Here is a 25983-nt window from a genome sequence, read left to right as displayed (position 1 = left end):
TAGTAGAGACGGGGTTTCACCATGTTGGCCAGGATGGTCTTGAACTCCTGACCCCAGGCGATCCACCTGCCTCGGCCTCCCAACATGCTGGGATTACAAGTGTTAGCCACCGTGCCCAGCCTTGCCTGCAGTCTTTAAACATAAGAGCTGACTAAAGTCCTCTAAGCTCTAGCACCTGATTTTTGGAGAGTGGTGATCAAAAGAAGAGAATGAAGAAACAAAGGAAAAGAAAAAGTTGAGTTTTGCTTAGCTTCTTCAAACTTGTATTCTAGAACTGCAGAATTTGAAAACTCCTATAAAATTGAAAATCCTTGGGGATGATTAAATTTATACGTTTTGGTATCTGATGTCTACTAAAGCATGAACACAGTGTCTCTGGGGATTTAAACTTACTTTTAAGGAGTATTAACACAATCCATCATATTCACTTCAGAGTTTTTTTTTTTTTTTTTTTTTTACTATAAATCTATAATGTGCTGAATCAGCTTTGCTGAATCTAACTTCTCCCAAATAGCTTTATTCTATTTCACAAGTTCTAATTTTGTTGACCAAGATGACTTGACATAAGTTTAAATATCTTTTGGCATGAATTTATCTTTTATAAACTTAAGAACTGGAAACTTACTGAGAGAAAAGTTCCAAAATCATTTGTTGATTAACACTGCTTTTCTCATCACTTCTAAAATGTACCAGTAATAAGTAGTTTGCATTCACTGACTGGGATAATCATATAATTATTACTATATATGTAAGACATTGAAATTATATTTGAAAGATTTATTTCAATGTTGTAGTTCTTTTGTCTTTTTCTTATGAAACAAGTAAAATTTGCCTTTTTAAATACAATCTAGCCACAAATGAATATACCTTATTTAGTCTATTCTCAAACCTAACAAGAGCTCGAATAATTCAGACTTGACTTCTTTAAACCTAGGCAAAACATTTTTTACATATTATGTATTCAACAAACAGAAATAACTCAAGTTTGAATGTATATTACATATGTAAAAAGAAAATGTTAAGAAATAAACATAATCACAGGCAAACAGAATTCCCTTAGTGAGAAACAATATTCATTACTGACACAATGCCCTATCATTATTGATATAAGAAAGATAAGTCATACATATTAATATGTTTTACTAAATCATGTATGTATTAAAACGCATGAATTCTGAAAGACATGTAGTATGCACTATTTTGTTAGCGAACTATAATAGGTCTTAAAATATTCTTTTAATATTTTTTAAAAAGTCCATTTCTTGATTGGATGGATATATTTCCTGTCAATTAAATAAAAATAAAAGGTCATGCAACCCAAGAGAAATAAAACTCTATATGAAAGGGTATAAGAGAAGCCTCAAAAATTGTCTGGTGAAAAATGCCAAAGGATTACTTCTTATTATTCAAGAATGAATAAAGATGAAGAAAATAGAGAAAAACATGAGGTTCTAATGAAAATTTCATAGAATAAAAACTGGCTCACATGGCATGTAGTAGAAGAAACACATACTGGTGAAAAAGACTTACTGAATTACTTCCAGTGAAAGTAAAATGTGTACAGCATATGCTTTATATGTTTAATAAAGCATATAAGAATATGAACTTTATGAAAGAATATAAGAGAACAGTGGACCAAGAAAAAGATGGAATTGGATAAAGTCTAGATATAAAGGAGAATTCTGAGGTCACAAAAGAGTAATACACTTTAAATAGTATAATAGCAGAATAAAGATGACATTACAAACAAAACAACAGAAACAAAAATATGCTATGGAAATTAACGTCAGTTCTGTGGAAGACAAGTCTGAGATTCTTTCTGACCCTAAAGGGGAAAAATGATAGAAGGTAATTTTGAAGCAAAAAGTGAAAATGCGGCACTGAAAGATAAAATCAAAAAAGAAAACTGGAGAACCATATGGATAAATATACACGGATTATTCCAAAATAAAATACTAGCAAATTGACTCAACCTTATAATAAAAAGTCAATGGTCTATTATAAAGTACATTTTATTCCTGCAATATAATATTTAGTTCAATATTATAAAGTGCATTAATATAACCTAACACGTCAATAGAGGAATAGAGAAACCTTAGTTGAATATCTTCATGTAATAAGAAATGTAGTGCTGATTATATAAGAAATAATATATGGTTTACATACTTTAATTCTCACTAAAAACTTATGCTAGTTATCATCATTTAGTTATCATTTGCCTAATGAGGAAGTTGAGGGAATTAGAGATTTAGATATGAAGGCAGAGTCATCCAGCTGTGATATAAAGAATGCAGTTTTTGCTTAAAAAGTGGATACCCATATTTATATACTTCTATTATATGCATACATATAGTCTTATGTGTAAAGAATTAAAGAAAACTTCTCTAAAAATTGGAAGAATAAACTATATCATATAACGATACATATAATGATACATTGCTTTAAAAGCTAAAGCAACATAGAACAAAATGTTAAGAAGGCTACCCTCTGAGTGATTTCATTTAATGATAATGTTATATTGTCTTTTCTGTTCATTAGAATTTATGTACAATATTCATATAAATAAGTCTATATACTACATTTTGTGGAAATTTTATATGTCTATTGTGAAGTGTATATATTAACATATTACTAATAATTTATATAATTATCTGTTATCAAAATGAGATCGTCCTAAATCCAAGGAGTAGTAAATGATATCAGATAAGTCCTATTGCCCTAAACAAGCATAAAAATGGGCAAAATATGTTAGAAACCATTTTTTAGAGAATAGACCAAAAAACAGGGTAAGACTGCAATGGATGAGAAAAGAGAAACTAATGGAATGATCTCCATGACAGTCAAGCTCTCTGCCTAAGGACAATTTCCTGAACTTCCCACAGATCCCAGAAATTCAAGCAGAACGTGAAGATCCCACTTAGTCAGGGAACAAAGATTAGCGTACTGTACAATTGATGTCATTGGAATCTGTGGGTCAGGACAACAGAAAGAAAAGAGATGTGCAGGGTTGAATCCAGAAGTCTGTACGGGGTTCCCTCAGGAGTATTTGCTGAAGGCTAGACTGTACATGTAGAAGACTAGAAAAACCAAGACTTATAGCAACCTTTGTGAGACTGGCAGCACAACAAAGATGGGGAGTGCAAGGAGACCTGAGAGGAGAGCAGCATGCAATATTGAAGTCTCAGCCATGAAACTTGATGAGAGTGTAGAGATCTCATAAAATCCCTGGCAGCACGATGAAACCAGAAAGGCTAGAATCATACCTGGGAGAAAGGCCTTCTCTAGACATTCTCTAAAAACGCCTAAATGCAAGCCCCAATAAGATTCATGGGTAAGACAGATTTGGAGATTGAGTCCCATAAAGTTAGAGAATTTAGGGCAACAATTTTGGGTTTTCACAGATCTGCATTAGTAGTGGAAAACCAAGCCTATACAAGTTCAGCATGGTCAATTTATAACTGAACAATGTGCTATAACAAGAGCCAATAGCCTTCTGAGAAACATTACAGCTGAAGAGTCTCTATAATGGTCTATCTACAATGCCCATAACTCACTGAAAGTCACTAGATATACAAATAAATAGAAAATATGATTCATAGCCATAAAAAGTTAACATCAGTTCGTAGAAACCAAAGTTAAGAAAGTTAAACTTTGGACTTAGCAGATAGAGGCTTTAAAGAAGGTATTATAGGCCGGGCGCAGTGGCTCACGCCTGTAATCCCAGCACTTTGGGAGGCCGAGGCAGGTGGATCACGAGGTCAGGAGATGGAGACCATTCTGGCTAACACGGTGAAACCCCGTCTCTACTAAAAATACAAAAAATTAGCCGGGTGTGGTAGCTGGCACCTGTAGTCCCAGCTACTTGGGAAGCTGAGGCAGGAGAATGGCGTGAACCCGGGAGGCAGAGCTTGCAGTGAGCCAAGATCGAGATCGCGCCACTGCACTCCAGCCTGGGCGACAGAGAGAGAATCCGTCTCAAAAAAAAAAAAAAAAAAAAAAGATATTATAAATGTGTTCAATGAAATAAGAGAATGTGCTGAAAGAATCAAAGGAAATAAAATGAGTGAATGGATAAAGAAGTTCAGCAGAGAAAGAAACTATACAAAAGGACTAAATAAGAATTATACTACAAAGTACAATAAACAAAAAAATTTACTGGATGGGCTTAACAGAAGACTGGAGATGACAGAAAAAAAAAGTCAATGAACTTGAAGACAAGGAAAATTTTCTAATCTGAGAAAATAGGGGAAAATATTGAAGAAAAATAAACAGAGCCATAATGACCTATACAAGAATATCAAGTTACATTATATATATAAGAACTTAAATATATATATTATATATGTAATTGACTTATATATAAGTCAATTGTGCAAAAGAGAGGAAAGAGACACGTGGCAGAAAATATTGTTAGAAATAATGGGGCCAGGCATGGTAACTCACATCTGTAATCCCAAACACTTTGGGAAGCCAAGGCAGAAGGATTGGTTGAACTCAGTTGGAGATCTACCTGAGTAAGATGGAGAGACTCCATTCATTAAATAAAAAAAAAAAGCTAGGCATGTTGGGGTGCCCCTGTAGTATGAGCTACTTTGGAAGCTGAGGTGGGAAGATCCCTTGAGCCCAGGAGTTTGAGGCTGCAGTGAGGTGCGATGGCACCACTGCACACCAGTCTGGGTGACAGAGCAAGACCCCATCTCTTAAAAAAAGAGTAAGATTAAATAAAACAAATTTGTAAAAGAATTAATGGAAAAGACTTAGAAGAAACTCAGCATAACCCTGAGCAAGATGAATCTAAAGAAAACCATATTTACATTCATCACAATCAACTACTGCAAACCAAAGACAAAGGGAAATTCTCCAAAGTGGCCTGAGAGAGAAAGAAAAGCATACTATGTACAAGACAGACAAAAATGAATGATGGTTTATTTCATATTAGAAATAGCATGCAGAAGATAATGGAACACCTTTAATATGCTGGAAAAAAAAAAACCTGCCATCTATACCTCACGAGCAATATGAGAGAAATGAGAATATTTTTACCTAAAGGAATCAGAGAAATGTTGTCCCTAGAAGCTCACCACTGCAAAAAACTGCTAAGGGATGTCTTTTGGGTGCCAGATTGCAACTCAGCTCTACAGGTAGAAATGTAAACCACCAGAAATGGGAATAAGTGGAAACGAAATGCCATATTTCCTTTCTTTTTATAATTTATAGAAAATATATTCATATCTGGCTCTTAAAAATAGTACCGTAAGGTGAGGTTTACAATGTAAACAAAAGTAAAATATATTTGAGTAAAGAAATGAGGCAGATAAATGAATTACATGTTGTGTAAGGTTGTTACATTTGTGGAGATATAGAATCTGAAGTGAATAGGATAAGGTAATAGTGGAACATGTGAAGGGAGTTTGAATTACAATTTGTAAGTATGAAGAAGTAAAATATTGACTCTAATTAGACTCTGAAAAGTTATATCTTGTTAACTCTAAAATAATCACTAATGCATAGTAAAAGGAGATATAGTTAAGAAGTCAGTAGACTACACAAATTGAAATCTTTTATTTTTTTATAAATCCTGAAAAAAATCCATTCCTGGAAAAAAGGAATGGAAGGGGATAGGGAGAAGGAAAAACAGAAGAAAGAAATGCAAACCAACAAGATGGTGTATTTAAGTATAAACACATCAATAAAGTACGTTAAACATAAGTAAACTAAGCACTGAATTTAAAATGACTAATAAAACAATGACATAAATATCATCAGTATTACACTGAGGGAAAGTCACCAAACACACAAAAATTATATACTGCCTAATTCCATTAATATGACACTCTATAAAAGAAATCATTAATTAGTGATAGAAGCCTGATCACTAGTTATCTAGCAAAGGTAGGGTGGCTGGGAAGATAAACTACAGAGGAAAGTGAGAGAATTGTTTGAGGAAATGGAAATGTTCTGTATCTTGAACATTGATCAAGATACATTGATTCTATCTTGATCAAGTACTTACATTGTAGTAGACATTAGTCTAAAATTATTGGCCTGTACACATAGTAATGAATGAATTTTATTGCATGTAAATTTTACCTCAATAAAGTTGATTTTTAAAATTATCTATTAAAATATTGATTGCCTAGTGATTAAGATGTAAGACTCTGAAACTCCCTGAGTTCAAATCCTGCTGGTGCTATGTTCTTACTGTATGACATAGAGCAAATTGTTTAACCCCTCTAAGTTTTCTCATCTATAATGTGGGGATAATAATAATAAATACTTCATAGGATTGTTGAGAGGATTAATTCCTCATCTGGAGTAAGTGTTCGAAATATATTTATTGTATTAATATCATTATCATCATTAATATCATTACTGTGTACAGCACATTAAACTGTTGAAAGAGATATCAAATGATGAGATAAAAGCTATCTTCATTTTATATTCCAATAACTATTTTAGAAGAAAAATGAGAAGGGTAAAAATCAAACTGAAAAAATAAGATTCTAAATGATAATATAAGACGACAGAATTAGAGTCCAACTCCGAGCAAGTTAGTCAGTACATGATTACATGCTATATTCATTTCCTCTTGCTACTGTAACAAATAACAAATGATCACCAACTTCATGACCTAAAACAACACAAATTTATTATCTTATTCTTGAGAATAGAAATCTACAGAAAGCATTCTGGGCCTAAAATCAAGATGTCATCAGAGCTGGCTTCTTCTGAAGCTCCAGGAGAGAAGCCCTTTCCTCTGTCTTTACTAGCTTCAAGAAGCTGCCAGTAGTCCTTGTGGCCCCCTCCTCGATCTTCGAAACCAGCCATGTAACATCTCTTTCTCTCTCATGGCCTTCTTTCCTGTATCAAATCTCCCTCTGTTTTATAAAGCTATATGTAATTGCATTTAGGACTCACCCTAATAATCTAGAATAATCTCCCCATTGCAAAATCCTTAAATCCCTTTTGCAGTATCAGGCAACATTCACATGTTCTAGGGAATTAGGACATGGTTACTTTTGGATCAAATGTCAAATGTCATAAGAGCAAAATAGGAAATGAGAGGAGAAGAGAGGGCAAGACACTAGAGTGTTCTGTAAAATTTCAGTTTAAAAAGTTTACGAGTATTTGGTCAAGGAAAAACAAATTTGAGTTGAAAATGACTATGCAAAATAAAATTTTATTGTCATTTTTAGGCGTCTTAAATGTTTATCTACGTTTGAAAGGGCAAACAACAATAGAGAATCCACTGTGGTCTTCAAGTGGGAATAAAGGACAAAGATGGAATGAGGCTCATGTTAATATATACCCAATTACTTCATTTCAGGTAAGAATAGTAATTTTGGCTAATTAATTGCTGTAAATGAGCATAACACTAAAAGTAGATCTTGAGGAAATATTAAAATATGAATATTCAGAAATCCCATGATACAAGCATCACAAAAATTATATGATTAAGTTTTGCTTTAGTTCTAAAAGCTGCTTTATAAATATAAATGCGCTTTTCCTTTATTCATTAATACTCATCAAGTAATTGGTTTGAATAATAGCTTATCAAAATTTAAATGATTTGCCTGGAAAAAATGTAATCCATTTCTATAAAACCACATGCTTATATTTTACTCCCTGAAAAAAAAAAAATATATATATATATAAAAGTTTCTATAATAATGGAACTTGGTAATCAATTCTCAATCTGAATTTTTCTTGATGAAATTTTATGTACTTATAGCAAGAACTTCGCCATATCAGTAATTGATCACTGATTATTAAAATTAAGATGACTTTATTTTTCTTTGTTTCTATATAGAAAAGAAGTAAAACTTAAAGAGTTAGCTAAGAGAGTTACCAGTAAAAATATAGAAATTGCAAAGACTGCAACACTGGCCATTATAACTAGAGACAACAGATGATTAAGCTATTTCAATGGAGTTAATACAGTTTTTAATTATTTTAATGTGTATAAACATATATACATACATAAATATATATCTACATATCCAAATATTTTTATATTTTAAAAATATGGTAAAATATCTTCAAAGTCTATGACATATATCTTCTGCAGCTCTATGCCTTATTTCAAAAGAATTCAAATCTATTTCATGACACTGTATTTATAGCATTGAATGTTTCTTCTACTAGTGTTTTTTTTGGATGCATTTCATGGCATATGTTGTAAGGGTAAGAAAATCGTGCCAATTTTTAATTGGTGGAATGACCTTTTCTTGTAATCTAATCTATAAATTCTAATTGCTTTGGAGATTGCACTTCTAAATCAAACCAGGATGATAAAAATACATAGTCATTCACAATGATAAAGAAACAGAGAGTAACACTAGCCAGTTATCTACAGATATATAAAAGATTTATTCCCATATGATTCTGAAAAATAAAAGAATCATTTTGTTTCTATGAAGAACAATACAGTTGTGAAAATGAATGACAACATATCATCAAACTAAATTAAACTGTGAAGACAGGATTCCAAAGTATTACTGACAGAAGTAACCTTAATATTAAAATGTATATACTGATATTGTCATTAAAAAGCAAAATTTTTTCTAAACAGTTGATATTATTCTAGATATACTTTCACTTCCCACATGACTGCCTCTCCAACACAAAATTCCAGCAAAGTTCACAATAAACAAAAATACCAAGATCATAATATACCACACATTTTTTGAAAGTTTCCTCTGATTAAGCATCCTTGTTTTTGTTGTTGTTGTTGTTGTTTTTAAGAACTTTTCAGATATTGTACCATATTCTTCTTGTTTGCATTGTTTCCAGGAATAAATCTGTGGATAGCCTTAAATGTATTCTTCTGTATGTAATGTGACTTTTTTCTCTGGTTGCTTTTAAGATTTTCCTTATCATTCAGTTTTATAAATTGTATTGTGATGTGCTTTGATATATTTTTCTTCCTTCTATATGTGCTTCATGTTCATTAAATTTCTTGAATCTGTGGATTTATAGTTTTCATAAAATTTGAGGTTTTTCTCACTAATGTTTCTTCAGATACTTCTGCTAGTCCTCCTCTCCTTTGAAGATTTCAATCACACATAGATAAAATTGCTTAAAAGTGTCACACAACTCATTAAGACATTTTCATTTTTTTCTATTTATGTTTAATTTGTGATAGTTTTTATTCTGTCTTCACATTCAACAATAGTTTCTTCTGCAATGTCTAATTTACTTTTAGTTTTATTCGGTGTAGTTTTCATCTAAGTCATTGGATTTTTCATCTCTGTAAGTTCAATTTGAATCTTTTTAGAAAATATGTGTATGTCTTTAGTTAATATTTTAAATGTATGAAATCCAGTTATCATAACTATTTTAAATTATCTGCTATTGCCAACATCTATATAAGTTCTTGGTTGGTTTCAGTTGATTGATTTTTCTTCTCATAATGGATCATTGTTTTTGTTATTTGTTTACAAGTCTGGTACTTTGACTGGGTACCAGACATTGGGACTGTTACCTTGATAGGTGCTGCATATTTTTGTATTCTTATAAATATTCTTGAGCTTTTTCAGGGAAGATAGTTAAGTCACTTCAAAACAGTTTCATTATTTTAGGTGTTGCTTTTAAGATTTGTTAGGCGAGACTAGAGTAATGTTTGATATAGGGCTAATTATTTCTCATGATGGAGGCAAGACTATTCTGAATCCTCCTCCAAATGTCCCATGTATTACGAAATTTTTCCATGTGGTGGATGGGAGCAGTCACCATTCCCAGTCCTGTGAAGGCTGGGCACTGTTAACTCAAATTCATCCCTCTGGTTCTTTCCCAAGTATTGGGTAGATTCCTCATTTCATGTCCTGATCAGTATTCTGCTGAATACTCAAGGCGGACTCTCTGCAGTGCTCTGTTTCTCTCTCTCTTTTTCTCTGCCACTGTTTTTCTCTGGTATTCTGCCCTGAACATTCCAGCTTCCTTTGTTTTTTGGAACTCTCATCTCCTCAACTCAGATTTTCTACCAGGTTTCACCTTCCTTTCCTCTACTTGCACCATGGCCTATAAACTTTGTATTGGTCAATAGAATTCACCTTATTTGACTCCCATTTCCCAGGGAACACACGTCTTCATTATCTGATATCTAGTATCCTTAACACTGTGGTTTCATATACTTGGCCCAGTTATTTGGTTATTTAAAGTAGAAAGATAGCTCTTGTTCCTGTTACTCTACTTTTCTTGGAAACAAATGGAAAAATTTGTATTTGTAAATAGTTTGAATTGATGCATTTTTAAGCTATTTAAATTACCAATGGAAAATAAAGATAGATAAAATCATCTTTTTATTTTGATCTATGCTCTTTCATTTCCCAACATATTTCTAGGTCTATTGGCTAAGGACTCTATTTCATTAATCTTGACCGTTCAAGGAAACATGAAACACAACTAAATAATCCCATGCCGCTTTTGTTGTTTTTGTCTTATTTCATTTTAGAGAAGATTTGTTTTGAATTTTTTATACAAAGTATTTTTTTTACCCAAAAATCTTTTATAACTTGTCAAGCTTCTCAAAAATACTTTTTTTGGTGTGTAACATCTTCTAGGAACTCCTGATAACAACAATGATACCAATATATTACCATATAAATGAAGTTGTGAGAAGCTTTAATATTACTCAAATGTAACTTTCTGGCATTTGAGGATGTATTTACTTCAAGTGGAAGGCAAAACTTTTACCTCTTGAAATTTTAAATGGAATATAAGTGACTTTGAGTCTCTTTCACTAACATTTATGCTGTTTTATTTGTTTTGAGTTGCATGACTTTAAATTAATTTGATCCATAAATCCTTTACAAAATTACTTGGACAGTCCTTTGTTTGAGTGGGTCCAATTAGTTTGCTTAGTTGACAATACAATTATTGTTTAGTACTTTTCAAGACAAGTAGAAGTTTTATTCTATTGAAATTTATGTTGGGTTCATTTACTGGAATTAACTTAGCATGATCAGTGCTTGGGATGAAAATATATTTTGCTACATTTGGAAAAATTAGGGCAACAATTCCAAAGAAACAAAATGGATATATTCTTATAATGTCAATTAATTTTACATCCCATACCAAGGAAAATATTTAACCATCCCCTTTTAATGTTTTACTTCTTTCATAGTATATTCCAAATGTTTTCCAGGGGTAAAGTATATAAATAGATTATAAAACACAAAATGCTCCTTACATTTTCTTAGTTTAAGTGAAAGGGATTCTGGAAATCTCCTGCTCTTACTTATTCATTTCAAGACTTAGAAATAGGTTTTGACATAATTTTTGAGAAAATAAAGTAGAAATGCTTAACACTGTACCAGGGACTGGAAAAGAGACTATACTGCTCTCCTTACATCATTCTGCCCTGTGTTCCAACTAAGAATAAAAATAAGCTAGAAAATATTGTCCTCATTAGCAGACATTACATGCTCATGTAGCATATCTGGCATTCTAAGCCACATTCCAGGGCAATTATATGGACACAATGGTGACTCCTGACTTAACCATTAAAAACATTTACCAATTGCAGCTCACAACTTGATGAATTTCTTTGTCTTTCCCAACAGTCGACTTTCATGTTATTATTTAACATTAGAAATTCTGACAGCTAATTGACATTTGTCCTACAAGTTGAACTGGCAGAGCACTGTGAAGTTAAACTCACCGTTCTGATTTGAGATGGTTTCACCAGGGAAAAAGCCAAGGCTACCCACTAGGTCTATTATGTTGTCTCTCTTCAAATTTGTTTTGTAATGGTTGAGGATAGTTCAATTATTTGCTAAACCAGTAATAAAATAAAGATAATATTATTAATGCTAATGGTTATTTTAAAATATATTTATATCCTGAAGTTTTTCAAAGTGATATGTACTGTTGGTTTTCAAACTGCAGTCTTAGGGTTTTGCATTTGCCTTAGCAGTAATAATTAGAAATGATTTGCCTTTTGTCAGGAAGAAACTGTGTTATAAATATTTGCAAAAGTCACCATTAAAAATGAAGGCAAATCATCAGAAGTGCACTGTATTATTTAATTCCCCCATCTACTTTTACTCATTAGTGATTCATGTAGCTCTTCTTTTCTTGCTGAGAAATTACATTTGAACACACACTTTCATAGCATCATCTATATTTTTATTTTGACATCTATATTTATATGCTTTGAAGCATTATAATGTGTGTAAGAAACTGTCAATTGATGAATTGAAACAATTTTGTGAGGTATAATTCTAATACAGAAATCCACATTAATTTTAAAATTCCCATTTGAATTTACTTACTAAAAGTTAATTTTCTGACTATGCAGTATTTTTTATATGTTAAGTTTCCTGAGTTGCATGAACACACTGTGAAAACATTTCAATTTTAAACTCGTCACTTCAATTAAGGGAAATAATTTTAAATAATATTGCTACTGTGTGGGAGGAATGGGTTTTGCATAATTTTATCCCTCTTTTAGGAGACCTAAACCTTAACATTTTCTCCATGGGTACCTAGATGCTGTTAATTCCTTCTTCAAGTCAGTTAAACCAAATGCATTTCAGAAGTACTGAAGAGGAAATGAAAATGGTTTTATCTCTGTAATGTAATAGTAGTCAAAATAATGATGGAAAGTCATAAAAATATGACAATTTAACTTTTTAAACTAGAGTCTTAATTCTCAAAATAAATATAATTAATATTTTTTGTTGTTGTGTAAAGATCACATCTTCTATGGCTAAACACATCATATTTTAATGGACTTATAATTTCTCATCTTTATATTCCAGAAAATGCCAAGCAAAGATTTATTTTTACAAATGCTTAAAAGTTTGGCTAAGGTACATCATTTAAATTTAATATCTACACTTTATATTTGTCTAATCTAACTCACACAAAAACAATGTCAAGTCAAACATGCTCTCTCTAGATCTTAGTCTAGGAGTCATTTATGAATCTGTTTGAATCTAAAAAATTTAATTACAATAATTCAGAAATTAATTGTAGTCAAGAGCTCAGAGCATAAATAAAACAATGCAATAAATATTTCTTTGTGGCCGGGCGCGGTGGCTCAAGCCTGTAATCCCAGCACTTTGGGAGGCCGAGACGGGCGGATCACAAGGTCAGGAGAACAAGACCATCCTGGCTAACACGGTGAAACCCCGTCTCTACTAAAAAATACAAAAAAAAAAACTAGCGGGCGAGGTGGCGGGCGCCTGTAGTCCCAGCTACTCGGAAGGCTGAGGCAGGAGAATGGCGTGAACCCGGGAGGCGGAGCTTACAGTGAGCTGAGATCCGGCCACTGCATTCCAGCCTGGGCGCCAGAGCGAGACTCCGTCTCAAAAAAAAAAAAATTTCTTTGTGAAATTCAACCAGTTAAAAACTAATCTATATTTTCCTAATAGTACAACTGTGGAAATCAAAAGGAAACAAACATGCTACACAGGACCTTTTTCTTTCTGTTCAAAAAGGACCCTGTGGAAGACTGCAAGTATTTCTCTGGCCTATTAAAATAGATTCATTATCACAAGATTACAAATAAATATTAAAAATGTAAATTATGACTGTACTAAGAGTTTTATTCCTAGAAATTATTTTAATCATTCCAATAAATAACCACTAATTAGATTTATTTACACACAATGTCTAAAATTCCTGCTATACTTAAAGAAATTACGTTGCTTTATCAGTGACAAAATGTAATATCAATAATTGTAAATGTAAATGTAAATAATATATTTGCAAATCAGCCTACTTTTTTTTACTGTACCACTTCATTCATTCGGTATCACCAAGGGATGAAATATTCACATAAGGTAATGTTTTAGGTATACGAAGCCCTGTGGACACATGACGCTTTGATTTTTGTTGATTTCTACTTTTGCTCTTCAGCAGAACACAAACTTATAGTCAACATATTGCCAGTAGGTAGGTGGCACACATATTAAATTACATTAGTCAATCTGCTTCCTGATGTTTACTACAGATGGTTTCTGACACATTCTCTCAATCTGACTACAAAAGGGTCTGTCTTTCGCAATTTCACTGCTCTTGGACTTTTTTTTTTTTTTTTTAGCACAAGCCTAGGTCCAACCTTTTGATTTTGATCAAGCTACACAGGGAGGCAGGAAGACAGGATGAAAAAGCAAAGTAACAGAAAAAGGAGAATTGTTTAATCCTTTAAAGGCAGTAGCAGAAGAAGCGTTGAAATGCTTTGAGTAATGGCACGATCATTGTAATTAAACTATGACTTTCCCAGGACAGCAGCTTTGAAAAATTCAGAAATGACTTTGATGACATGTATGTTTTAGTTTTGATTTTTAAAGAAATCTCACCATTTTATATGACTCCTACCTGGAATTAACAAGAACTTACTAAGTAAAAGCAATTATGTACTTTGAATAAGAAAAAGCGTACGTATTTTCTTCAAACTTTTTACCTTTACATAGCTAAGATGGGAAATCCATGTACTGCCATTTTGTTTTGGCTTCAGTGATACAGACACAGGGATGTTTTTCAAACATCCTTCCTAATAAAAGGATTTTGACTTCAGCGTCATCTGTGTAAATTTCAAGTACGAGCAGGTGCAGAGCATTTTAACCCACCTTTATTAGACTCTTCACCACATCTCACTTGCTCACATAAAGCACATGGGAATGCAAACCCCTTATCTTTGCTATGGCTACATTGTAAAACCTGTATTGCACTCTACAAACAGTATTTAATGGTAACTATTGATTTACTCTAACATTGACTCTCTATCAGGTAAGGGACACATATCAAAGAGGGAAAATATACCCCAAGACTTAAAAACCCACCTTTTGGAAAAATGGAAATATTTTCTCACAGGTAGTTTGCTCATAGGGGCACTTTATAGACCTTAAACAACAATGTGCTTGAAATGTAGTCACCTCAGCCTTGTTCATAATAGGAGATAATAGTTTTAATGTCTAACAATGACTATAGGGTACTGTTTAAATAAATTATATCCATAATGTGGACTATCCTGCACCTTAAAATGACTTCCCTTTCTCCATATTCAATTCTCTCAAATGTTTATACTTTTCATTTTTTTTCTAAATTCTTTCTCATAGACCTTTCAAATAAAGGACTGTTTAAAAGTCTTCTGAGACTTTTTAAAGCCACTTCCCAGTTACCTTTCCAGACACCATCCTATCTCAAATGGAAGTCATCAATTCCAAGCAGCCACAATAATACTTCTATCTGAGGACTGAGAATTTGCTAAGCTGCTAACTTAGTTATAGTATTTTATGTAATACACTTGTGCTGAAGTTTTCTGATGAACCATGGTAGCTACAAAACCTTTTATCATTCGAAGGAACAAGCGTAATACATAAAACAGTAGAACCAAGCTAGCAGCTGCCATTTTGTTTTGGCTTCAGTGAAACAGACCATTTTAAATGTTTTTCAAAGAGATGGCTTTGGAGAATCTTTAAGAACATGCTTATCTTAACATAGACAAGCAGGAAACTCCATATTTATCATATTTATATATCAGTAAGAACTCACATTTTTCTCTGCTATCAAATCATGAAAATTATTCTTTGTTTATGAACTACATTTAAGTGAAGGACAGGGTCTCAATACAAAAGTTGACAACTGATTCCCTCTGCTTACTACCTGGAGATTCCCTTTGATAAAATTATGAGAGCATATCAAAGACCATTGGATCAATTTCTCAAAAATAGCCTAAGTTCTCTCAAAATCATCGTAATTAAGCTATGGCTCTCCCAGGACAGCAGCTTTGAAAAGTTCAGAAATGACTCTGATTTGCCTTTGAGGAGATGTTTTCAAACAAAAACAAAAACAAAAACTTTGACATTGATAAAAATAAACATTGTCAAATCTGTTGTGATGACATAAGTCTAGGAATGTTATTAATAATGCACATTACCAGATTGATGTTAGAAACAGCTTTTTATAAAATTATTCTTTGGAATGACCAAAGTAGATATTTTCTTTTAACATGTAAATATTTTTCTAGAACTACACACCCACCACTAAATGCATGAATTGCCTTACAGTATCAAAAAGATTAAAAAGTTTTCCTGAAAGCAAGGAATAATTTGGGAGTCATAAAGAAAATTCTAAGAGTATTGTTTCTATAAAAATAAAAAATATATATAAATTTGCTAATTGTGCTTCTATTGTCATTGTATTGAGTATTTAATAATAAAGGATTCTGATTGTACTCATTTATTCTTTCAATATTCATGCACTGAGCCTCAGTGACCACCATTGTTACAGCCACCATAAATTCAAAGGTATACCATGAGATATTCAACATAAATAGACTGATAAATATCTTCAAGTTTAAAAAATGGAATATCAGCAGTGAAATCATGGAGGTAAATTATAAAGTCAACATGGGAATATGACGAACATATTCAGTCTGTTTCTGAGAAATCAATGTCAGAGATAGAAAAACTTTGGTCTGGGCTTCAATATCCATATTACTGTTGTAAAGAATCCAGAATTGATTCATTCTTTAAAGTATTTCTAGAAAACTAATGTTATGAGTTATGTTCAGATAAAACCAGAAAATATCTATGTCAGAGAAAGACTTTTCAAATAAAACATTGTTTTCTTATCCTTAAAAATTAAAAGAGGATGTGTAGTCATTGTTTTTTTATTGTATTATTTGATTAAATTTAGTTTTGCTTTAAAATTGACACAGAGCTTTTGATGAGAAAAACTAATATAATGCAAGGAAGATTAAATTACCCATTTTGGGATGAAAGTTTATGTTTTCTGCACGTTTTAATTCTGAAAGTCATCAAATCTAAAAGATGCCAGGATTACTGACGAGTTTACTTTTGTCTCCTTGATTTCTCAAAAGAAATTGATCTGCAAATCAAAGCTCCGCATTTAGGTTTGTTTCATTCGTATTTGTAGCTCATTTTTGAAGGTATCCGAGGTCCTGGAATAGAAGGTGACATTGCTATTGATGATGTATCAATTGCAGAAGGAGAATGTGCAAAACAAGACCTAGCAACTAAGAGTAAGTATCTTTGCTTGAGATTGGTTTGTTGTAACGTTAAAGTAACATTACTATTAAATTAACATTTAATTTAATTAATTTTAAAAACAGTTATTTTTAGTTGGTTTATTTAAAAATTCTTATATCTAATACGCTAAAGTTTCTTCAGTTATTTTTAAAGTATTAAATTCAATTGCAGACATATTTGGCCTAAGGTAAAATAGAAGTGAGATTTTGATTTAGATCTGTGTAAGGCAAGTACACTTTTAAGATTTTAAAACACTTTATTTGACATTATTTGTTTTAGACGATTTTAAAACTTTTATTAAAATATTTGATGAACCTGTATACGTAGCACATATTTATAATGTAAATTGTATTAGTCCATCTTCATACTGCTATAAAGAACTGCCCAAGACTGGGCAATTTATAAAGGAAAGAGATTTAATTGACTCACAGTTCGGCAAGGCTGGTCAACGCCTAAAGAAACTCGCAATCATGGCGGAAGGTGAAGGGGAAGCAAAGTACCTTCTTCACAAGGCGGCAAGGAGAATTGCTGAGAGAAGGGGGAAGTGCCCCTTATAAAATCATCAGATTGGCCGGGCGCGGTGGCTCACCCCTGTAATCCCAGCACTTTGGGAGGCCGAGGTGGGCGGATCACGAGGTCAGGAGATGCAGACCATCCTGGCTAACACGGTGAAACCCCGTCTCTATTAAAAAATACAAAGAAAAAAATTAGCCAGGCGTGGTGCCCTGTAGTCCCAGCTACTCGGGAGTCTGAGGCATGAGAATGGCGTGAACCCGGGAGGCGGAGCTTGCAGTCAGCTGAAATCACGTCACTGCACTGCAGCCTGGGCGACAGAGCAAGATTCCGTCTCAAAATACATAAATAAATAAATAATAATAATAATAATAATAATAATAATAATAATAAAATCATCAGATCTAGTGAAAACTTACTTTCATGAGAACAGTATGGGGGAACCGCCCCCATCATTCAATTACCTCCACCTGGTCTCTCCCTTGAAACGTGGGGATTATGGGGATTATATTTCAAGATGAGATTTGTGTGAGGACACAAGCCTTACTATGTCAGCATAGATGTTTTTATGCCTCCAGTTTGTGAATATAATGAATATATTTCCTGACTTAGCCAATTTTTTTTTTTTTTTTTTTTTTTTTTGAGATGGAGTTTTGCTCTCATTGCCCAGGCTGGAGTGCAACTGTGCAATCTCTGCTCACTCTGCAATCTCCGCCTCTCGGGTTCAAGTGATTTTCTTCCCTCAGCCTCCTGAGTAGCTGGGATTACAGGCGCGCAGCACCACGCCCTGCTAATTTTTTGTATTTTTAGTAGAGACGGGATTTCACCACGTTGGCCAGGCTGGTCTTGAACTCCCAACCTCAGGTGATCCACCTGCTTCGGCCTCCCAAACTGCTGGGATTACAGGCGTGAGCCACCGCTCCTGGCCTTTTGCCAGCCATTTTAACAGATTCAGCATTGTAAAGAGCTCAAATACATATATTAAGTAATGAAGTAGCCCTAATATGGTCTAATCTCCTATCTGCACCAAAAGCTTGTTTAGTAATTTGATTTTCACTGTATACCCTCTTTTGAATATGACGGTTTAATGATATCTTTAATTTTATTTTTTCATCACAGGTCCATTTTATAATAGAAGAGATAGAAATAAAACATGATAAATAATGCACAAAGATTTAGAATTATGTGTTTAGCTGCTTCTTAAAATCCTCATCTCTGTATTTCACATTTGAAGCTATGAAATCTATAAAATCATTCCTGTTAAAAATGACTGCAATTGAAGGATTATCTTAGACTCATCTGGAATCTTTTATTTTGTGGTCATATATAGAGAAAGTAATCAAACTAAATTTACACAAATTGCTCATCAATTATTTAGCACATACAAAAGCATGAAAATCTATCTTGTGTAAGTCTAGAGCAAATCAGAGTCTTTGTTAATTTTCTATATTTGGTGAGAAACTGTATCAGTCTAGATGTTCAAAGTTAAATGTGTACAATTGTCCACTGATTACTCATATGAACTGAATTGACTCAATTCTTAAGTATTATCAAAAGACAAAAACTAAGATTTTTATATAACAATGAGCCATTTTGCTCATAGTATCTTGTCATAAACTTAGTATTTCAAATAAGATATTTAGTAAAAATTTATCCTTGTGTCTGTCTAGTTCTGCTTTAGAAAACCAGTAGCTATACTCAAAAGAACAGTTTTTCTAATGCACAGGAAAACATGTATTCTCCTCAAAGGATAATAGTATTTCTTTTGAATTTCATAGTATGACTGAGTGGCAGTAACATTTTATTAATTAAAGGCAGTTACAACTATATACAGAAATTTTACATTTTCATAATATAAGCACAAATCTTATAAATAAATTCAATAAGTTGAATTAAACTTTTCAAAGGAGGAAAGCAAAGGAAATTATTTACTCCCTAGTGCAGAAAGAAAGCATAACTGATAAAAGTAGCCACAGTTAAATGCCTGTGAAAGCCCATAGGGACTTCATTACTGTACAAGTTCTATTACAATAGAACATTTTTATAATTACTTTTTTTCCTCTTAAACTAGCAAGTCCAAGAAATGTGTGGCAGTTTTAAATATGAAAATACCCCCTATATGTATTGGGGATATTTTTATTTAAACTCTATAAATTAGGGGAAATAAATAATCTTAATTGAACAAAAATAATCTATTTGGTATCAGAAAGTTTACTGTTACATTTGTGTCATTTAATTACCATTTATTAAGTTCATTTTGATGACTAGGATTTGATTGATTGATGATTATTAAATGAATATTATATTCTAAGTACAGACCAACCTGAAGGCTGAAAGCCTCTTCCTGATTCCTCAGGCTGCCAATTATTTCCGGGCGATAAATGGAACTATGGTCCACACCATCCAGATATAAGATTGTATTTCTCCATTGTCAAACTCAACTCTACCCTAGATACAAGTCATTTTGTAACTTTAGCTAGGTTAATGAATTATACCTGTGTTATCCCTCCTCAGTGAGGCATGCACTCTAAGAGGCAACACCTGGACACCAGGTTTTAACAGAAATCCCAATTAAGTAGAACTTTCCAGGCTGATTGGTGGAAGGGATTTTTTAGTTAGAATGGACTTCATCATGCCTCTAAAAGTTAAAGAGAAAATGATCTGTATAATTTATAGATAATGGACTGATCTAAACATGGATAATCTACTAGTTGCAATAGTTAATTTCGGTACACATAATCATCCCTTTCTAGTTTTCATTAAGATATTCTTTCAGTCTTCAAGCCTATCCACTTCTGGAAGCCTGAAAAACAAAAATCTACTTTGTGAAGATTTCTGGTAATTTTCTCCATGTTCCTGCTTTCCTAGAGCTAGCAGAACTCTCTAAGATTGAGCTCATCCACAAACCTCTGTGAATATCTCACGAACAAGTTTTCATAGCATATTATATCAATTTAAAATCTGTAAATCTTTTTATCAAGTGCCTTACCATATATTCATTTTCCTTTTCACTTCCCTTAGCAATAAAGCTGATAAACAAAACAAAAGAAAAATAAATAGCTTCCCTATACTTGTTTTATTATTCACCCAGGTTGTGTTAGTAGCTACGTGAAATGCTTATTCTTCTTTTTTTTGTTTGCATTTATTTTCCTTATCTTTAGATTCCGTTGATGGTGCTGTTGGGATTTTGGTTCATATATGGCTTTTTCCCATTATCGTCCTCATCTCTATCTTGAGTCCTCGAAGGTGACCTTATCCTGGCAGAGGCTATAAAAGATTCACCAGGCACTGGCATGAAGAAAGAGTCTTTGTAAATGGACATTGAACAAACAAACTACCAAAGATTCCTCCACTGACTACTGACTCAAAAACAAAATAATAAAAACAAATTTTTTTTAAGCACTGGGGATAAAAAGACATCATGGAAGTATAACTTATTCCAAACTAAACATAAAAGATATTCTTGACCTGAGTAGAGAAGAGACCTTCAGGTGCTTTTGTGGCTAAAAAGATTACAGCGTCATCTGGTTGAACTCTGGAAAAAAAAAAAAAAAAAAAAAAAAAAAAAAAAAAAAAGAGCTATAGAAATCCTTGTCAAAGCACAAAGTCATGGCTGGTTTTGTTTCAAATGAATAGTTTGCTTGTTACCATGGAAACCTAATGGCCTGCCAACAAAAACCTCACTGTAAACAGGGTACGTGAAGAGCTGGCATTTATTTTCCTTTCGAGAAGGTTTTCATAGAGAATTAAATAAATGTAGGCCCTTTTACCTTTGGCTGTTACCCTTCCTTGAAAATAACCCGAACTCAGAATTATTTAAAGCATTCATGTTTCTCCCCACCTTATCCCCATCCCACATTTATTATTATTATTTTTCTCCCATGGCTAAGCTAGATAACTGTGTGCTGTCTCTTTTTGCATGCACTACTATCCAGGATGGTAAACCTGGGCTTACATATTACACAGGCTTATCGGAGTTTGCTTGCGGCCACTTGAACACCCAAACTACGTCATCTGTTCCAATGAAGAAACCAAACCACCATCTTTTATAAATTGCCATGGAAACCAAGTGCCTTCAATGAAACAAGCCTGAATAATTTTCAACTCAGAAGCTTGCACTGCTAAGAGTGGTTTGTGTAAAACTATTTTATAAACAAACTACAGAGCCTAAATGTGCAAATTACAGGCAAGACAACAAAGCCGCTTCTGAAGAAGAAAGGACCGAAGCTGCTGCGTAAGCCCATGCAGACAAGATATTTGTTGTTTAACCTCCTAGACAGCCATGGCCTTTCGGCTTATTGTCCATTAGAAAATTACTTCCATTGAGACCAGACATGGAGCAACACTGTTTTTCTTCCAGGTTATTAAATGGGTCAACCAGAGCAAAAGGTTATTAAGAATACTTAGTGCAGAAGGTGGTAGAACACAAAAGTGATTTTTTTTACTCTAACCTCCATTTGAAATGAAATTGGCCCTAGCTTTAGAGGGAACAAGAAAATGTTTGGGATTGCAGTGCATACTAACTCTACAGTGGAACTGGGCCTGAAAAATCTGGCTTTATTCTAAACTCTGAGGGTAATATGCCTCTGCCCTTTAGTCAGACTCTGTGCAAATTGTGAAATATTATTTTATTATTTTACCAAGATTAAAAAACACTTTTACAAAAAAACAAAAACCTGTAAAAATGATTTTGAGCTACCTGAGGACAAATCATATCTTTAACCAGCCAGTTTTCCAATGCATTGTAAATTTCACTTAAACCTGTTGGTTATGAAAATTTGAAGATCCTTTTCCTTAAATTATCTCAGCTTTTAACTTCATTTAAAAAGACTTTTGTCTAAGAAGAATATTATTATTATATGTTCTCTCAACACCCCAGGATTAAAAAAAACCTGCTTATGCAAGTAATTGGAATATAAGTATTAAATTATAACATTTGCGAGTATTAATATAAAAAGCACAACAAAATGTAGTGGAAAACGACAAAGCTTGATTTTTTAAAACAATTCTGTAGAAATGTTTGTGCAAATTCAGTAATTCAACTTAAAATATAATTTTACAGCTTATGTTCAATAAAGCCTCTTTCCAGGTAAGGTATGACAAGCAGTATGTGTGTTTGTTGAGAAATATTCACTTATCACTAAAATGAAATTAGTTATACAATTTATTGGTTACCATGGGATAAATCTTCAGTGTTCCACATACCTTAATGTCTGCAGAAAGAAATTTTAATAAGAACTCCCTGATGCACTCTCCTATATTTGTAATACATGCAAAAAGCAGTTAAACCTTTGAAGGTTAAATATGAAATATATATGAACCTGGAATTTAATGTCTATTTTCAGTCAGTTCAAAAGGGGACCAGTTTGAATATTTAGGTAATGATGGAATTGATCTGAACCAAGCCCTTTAAATTAAACATAATAAACAAATGAGTTTCATAACTTATTTGAATGAATTAGGCATATTAAAATTTTTTCAGAGTTTCACAGTAACCTAAACACTTTATCAGACCAAAGAGATTCAAGTACACGATATCTGGGGCATTTCTTTTACTTTTTACAAAATTTCTCTTCATCTTGACTTCCATTTTGTGGCAACTAGCCCCTTTTCTCCACTATCTCTTATCAGTAGATCACCCTTTTTAATTGATTTTCTGTACTCTCATTCATGATAGTAGCAATGAAAATGTTTGAGATCTAAAAGGAGACTCAACTCATTGCCTCTCCCTCCCTTGATCTTTAAATTGATTTGAGTGAGGCTTTTGCAAAAAAATAAGAATTAAATAAAAAAAGACTATTTTCAGAATATTTGAATATACATGTGTCCTTTTCCAGTAAACAATCAAATGTCCTATTATCCTAAGTAATCCTGCACAAAGAAACTACTGTAAGAAAAAGTTTCAATCCTACTACTAAGCATTTATAAAATACTAAAATCTTTCCTACCATCTCAAACAGTAAGAATACACAATGCTTCAGAAGTTGATGAGAACTGGCTGGTACTTCACAAATTAATTTTGATTAAATTTTTAAAAAATTGCAGATGAATGTGAAGAACAAAGGGGCAATCAGAAGAAGTGCAAAGCAATCAGGCTTATTGAGATGGTAATAAAATGTATATCTCAAATGGGTTCTGGATCATTCACGTAAACTAACAAACAATTTGAATCAACATTTTTCACTACAGATCATATGTTCAGTTGCTTTAATTGAAAGTACATGGATAAAATGCAGAAATTTTAAAAGACTGGAACAAGTGAAATGTAAATTTTGTTAAGTAACCTCTTCTTTAATGTTAGTAAAAATAATGAAACTTTTAAAACACCCATTTAGCAACTGCTTTCCTTTTCCTAATACTTTTTGTATTTATTATGAACTGGACTCACCAACATATTTTTCCTTTTCCATTTTGATAACATATTTAAAGTGTAATTGATGCCAATATTTTTTGTTCTTTTATAGAGAGGCACCAGGCAATGGAGTTTTTAATGTTCTGGAAGAAAGAATATACCATGTAATCTCTTATTGCCAGTAATTGATCCCAATTTTAATTTGGAGTATTATTCTATTTCATGAGTTCAAGAATGCTTGTCTCTCTCCATATTAACATCTCTGCAATTGGGCCCATTTTAACTGCAATTGGCAGCATTTCTTTGTAGTGATATGTGAAATGCATCATAGATATAATGAAATTCACTGAAGTCACTAACATTGCCAGAAGTGCCAAACAATGCCTAATGTTACTACTTTTCAACAAACCCTAAAGTGAAAAAAAAAACACCCAACCATATTTGTAAGGTTTACATCAAATGCTCACTGACTATGCAGTATTTAAAAATAATGTAATTTTTATTTGGACCATTTAAAAAATCTGAGTCCTCTCTTTAAGTACATTATATATATACCTAGGTTCACTCTTTTTTTTTTTTCTTTTTCCTGCTACTTGTTTTTTAATTCCACCACAAATCATAATATACCCCTGTTTAAAATGTTTCTTCCTTCAATGTTATTCACAGTACTTTGTCACAAGTTTGGCCTGTCATTAATTTTTCTTAAAGAGATTTGAAAGATGCATGGTGCACCACAATGTCATGCAATAGGCTAAACTAAAGAGGTATTTCATTTCACACATGACGCAGAATTGACTTCGGCATGGCAATGAATTATGATAATTATAACATTGAGAATTACAACCCAGCTAGTCAGTTACATCATGTAATAGAGTAAAAACAATTCCATTCTTTTGTATTTTAAAATATGATGAAATACAAATTACAACTGTATTAACTTTTCACCAAACATGCATTTTTATTTTAAAAACTTTATAATAAACATATGTCAATAAAATGTGTAACTCGAAGAACAATTAATTCATTTAGTTATAAAGACTGTATGAACCTGACTGTGTTGTTTTTCATGATCGATTTTTCTTTGCTCTGATTAGTGATTTGAAAGATGGTGATGGAATAATCTGATTTTTATAGACTGATTTCCAAGTATTCTTGTGAATGCATATTATTTACCACAATACTTTTTTTTTTTTTTTTTAATGTGCCTTTCAAAGATCAGGGCCAATCAACAGACATTTAAACTGGAAAAATTTTACCCCAAATTAATTTGCTTCTTGGTTGATGACTACTTTTTACTAATTGCTTCATCTGTGTCTCACCAAAGCAGAAGGTACACTCTTCTTGCAACTGGGTAGTTGATGTCAATGAGGAGTTATTGCATTTTCTGTGAAAACAATAAAATCATAGGGTTCACTCCCAAGCTATTTCCTTTCCTATAATGTTCCCTTTGTGACTAATCAGTTTATTAGTTTTCTTAGTGCTTATTTTTAAAAAACAATGTCTGGCATTTTCTACTTCTGTGTAGGAGAAAAGCTACCACAGAATGATCGGAACTTTTTTCAAATCTAATATAAAACGTTCTTTGCCAAATATGCATAATATTTATCAGTAAACATGTATGTTGTTATTACACAGAAAAAGAAAGACTAAAGACTTGAAATCTTTATGTGAACTATGTCAGTTCTGAATCAATCCATATCTTCATGTCTGCTTAGAAAAATAAGCGAGGCTTACAGAGGGAGAAATATTCCATATATTTGTGTATGGATGACTTTATTAACATATTAATTTAAAGCTTAATAAATTAAGAGTGGTGATATCACTACCCTGAACGTACATTGAACATATTGAAATTAGGGAACTGGAATTCAAAATGTTGAGTAGGGCAGAGGTTAAACACTGGGTAGAAACTGAAATAGTTTTCTCAAGGAAATATTTACAACTGATTGAATTTAGTTTCAATTGTACTAACTTTCCATGAGTTGAGCTAAAATGTATTCTTATTTTTCAATAAAACAATGGGAAATTCTATAAAATAGGGATTAGCTTGTTAGTTTCAGTTCGTTTTTGTATGGCTCTTAATTGTTGTCCTGGGTTTCCAGGATGTCATTTTTA

At 32.6% G+C, this 25983-nt stretch overlaps 1 protein-coding gene across 1 annotated transcript in view; it reads left to right on the top strand.

The window, feature by feature from the left end:
- Window positions 1-23291, top strand: part of MDGA2 (MAM domain containing glycosylphosphatidylinositol anchor 2) — an 849182-nt gene extending 825891 nt beyond the window's left edge. The window contains exons 15-17 of the mRNA XM_025391973.1: window positions 7197-7327; window positions 16891-16996; window positions 20678-23291. Of these exons, the coding sequence (XP_025247758.1) occupies window positions 7197-7327; window positions 16891-16996; window positions 20678-20766 (326 nt within the window). The 3' untranslated portion in view covers window positions 20767-23291. The remainder of the gene's footprint in view (window positions 1-7196; window positions 7328-16890; window positions 16997-20677) is intronic.
- The last annotated feature ends 2692 nt before the right edge of the window (window positions 23292-25983 follow it).

Source organism: Theropithecus gelada, chromosome 7b, assembly GCF_003255815.1.
Source record: "Theropithecus gelada isolate Dixy chromosome 7b, Tgel_1.0, whole genome shotgun sequence".
Lineage (NCBI taxonomy): Eukaryota > Metazoa > Chordata > Mammalia > Primates > Cercopithecidae > Theropithecus > Theropithecus gelada.
This window is presented reverse-complemented; position numbering and strand designations above follow the sequence as displayed.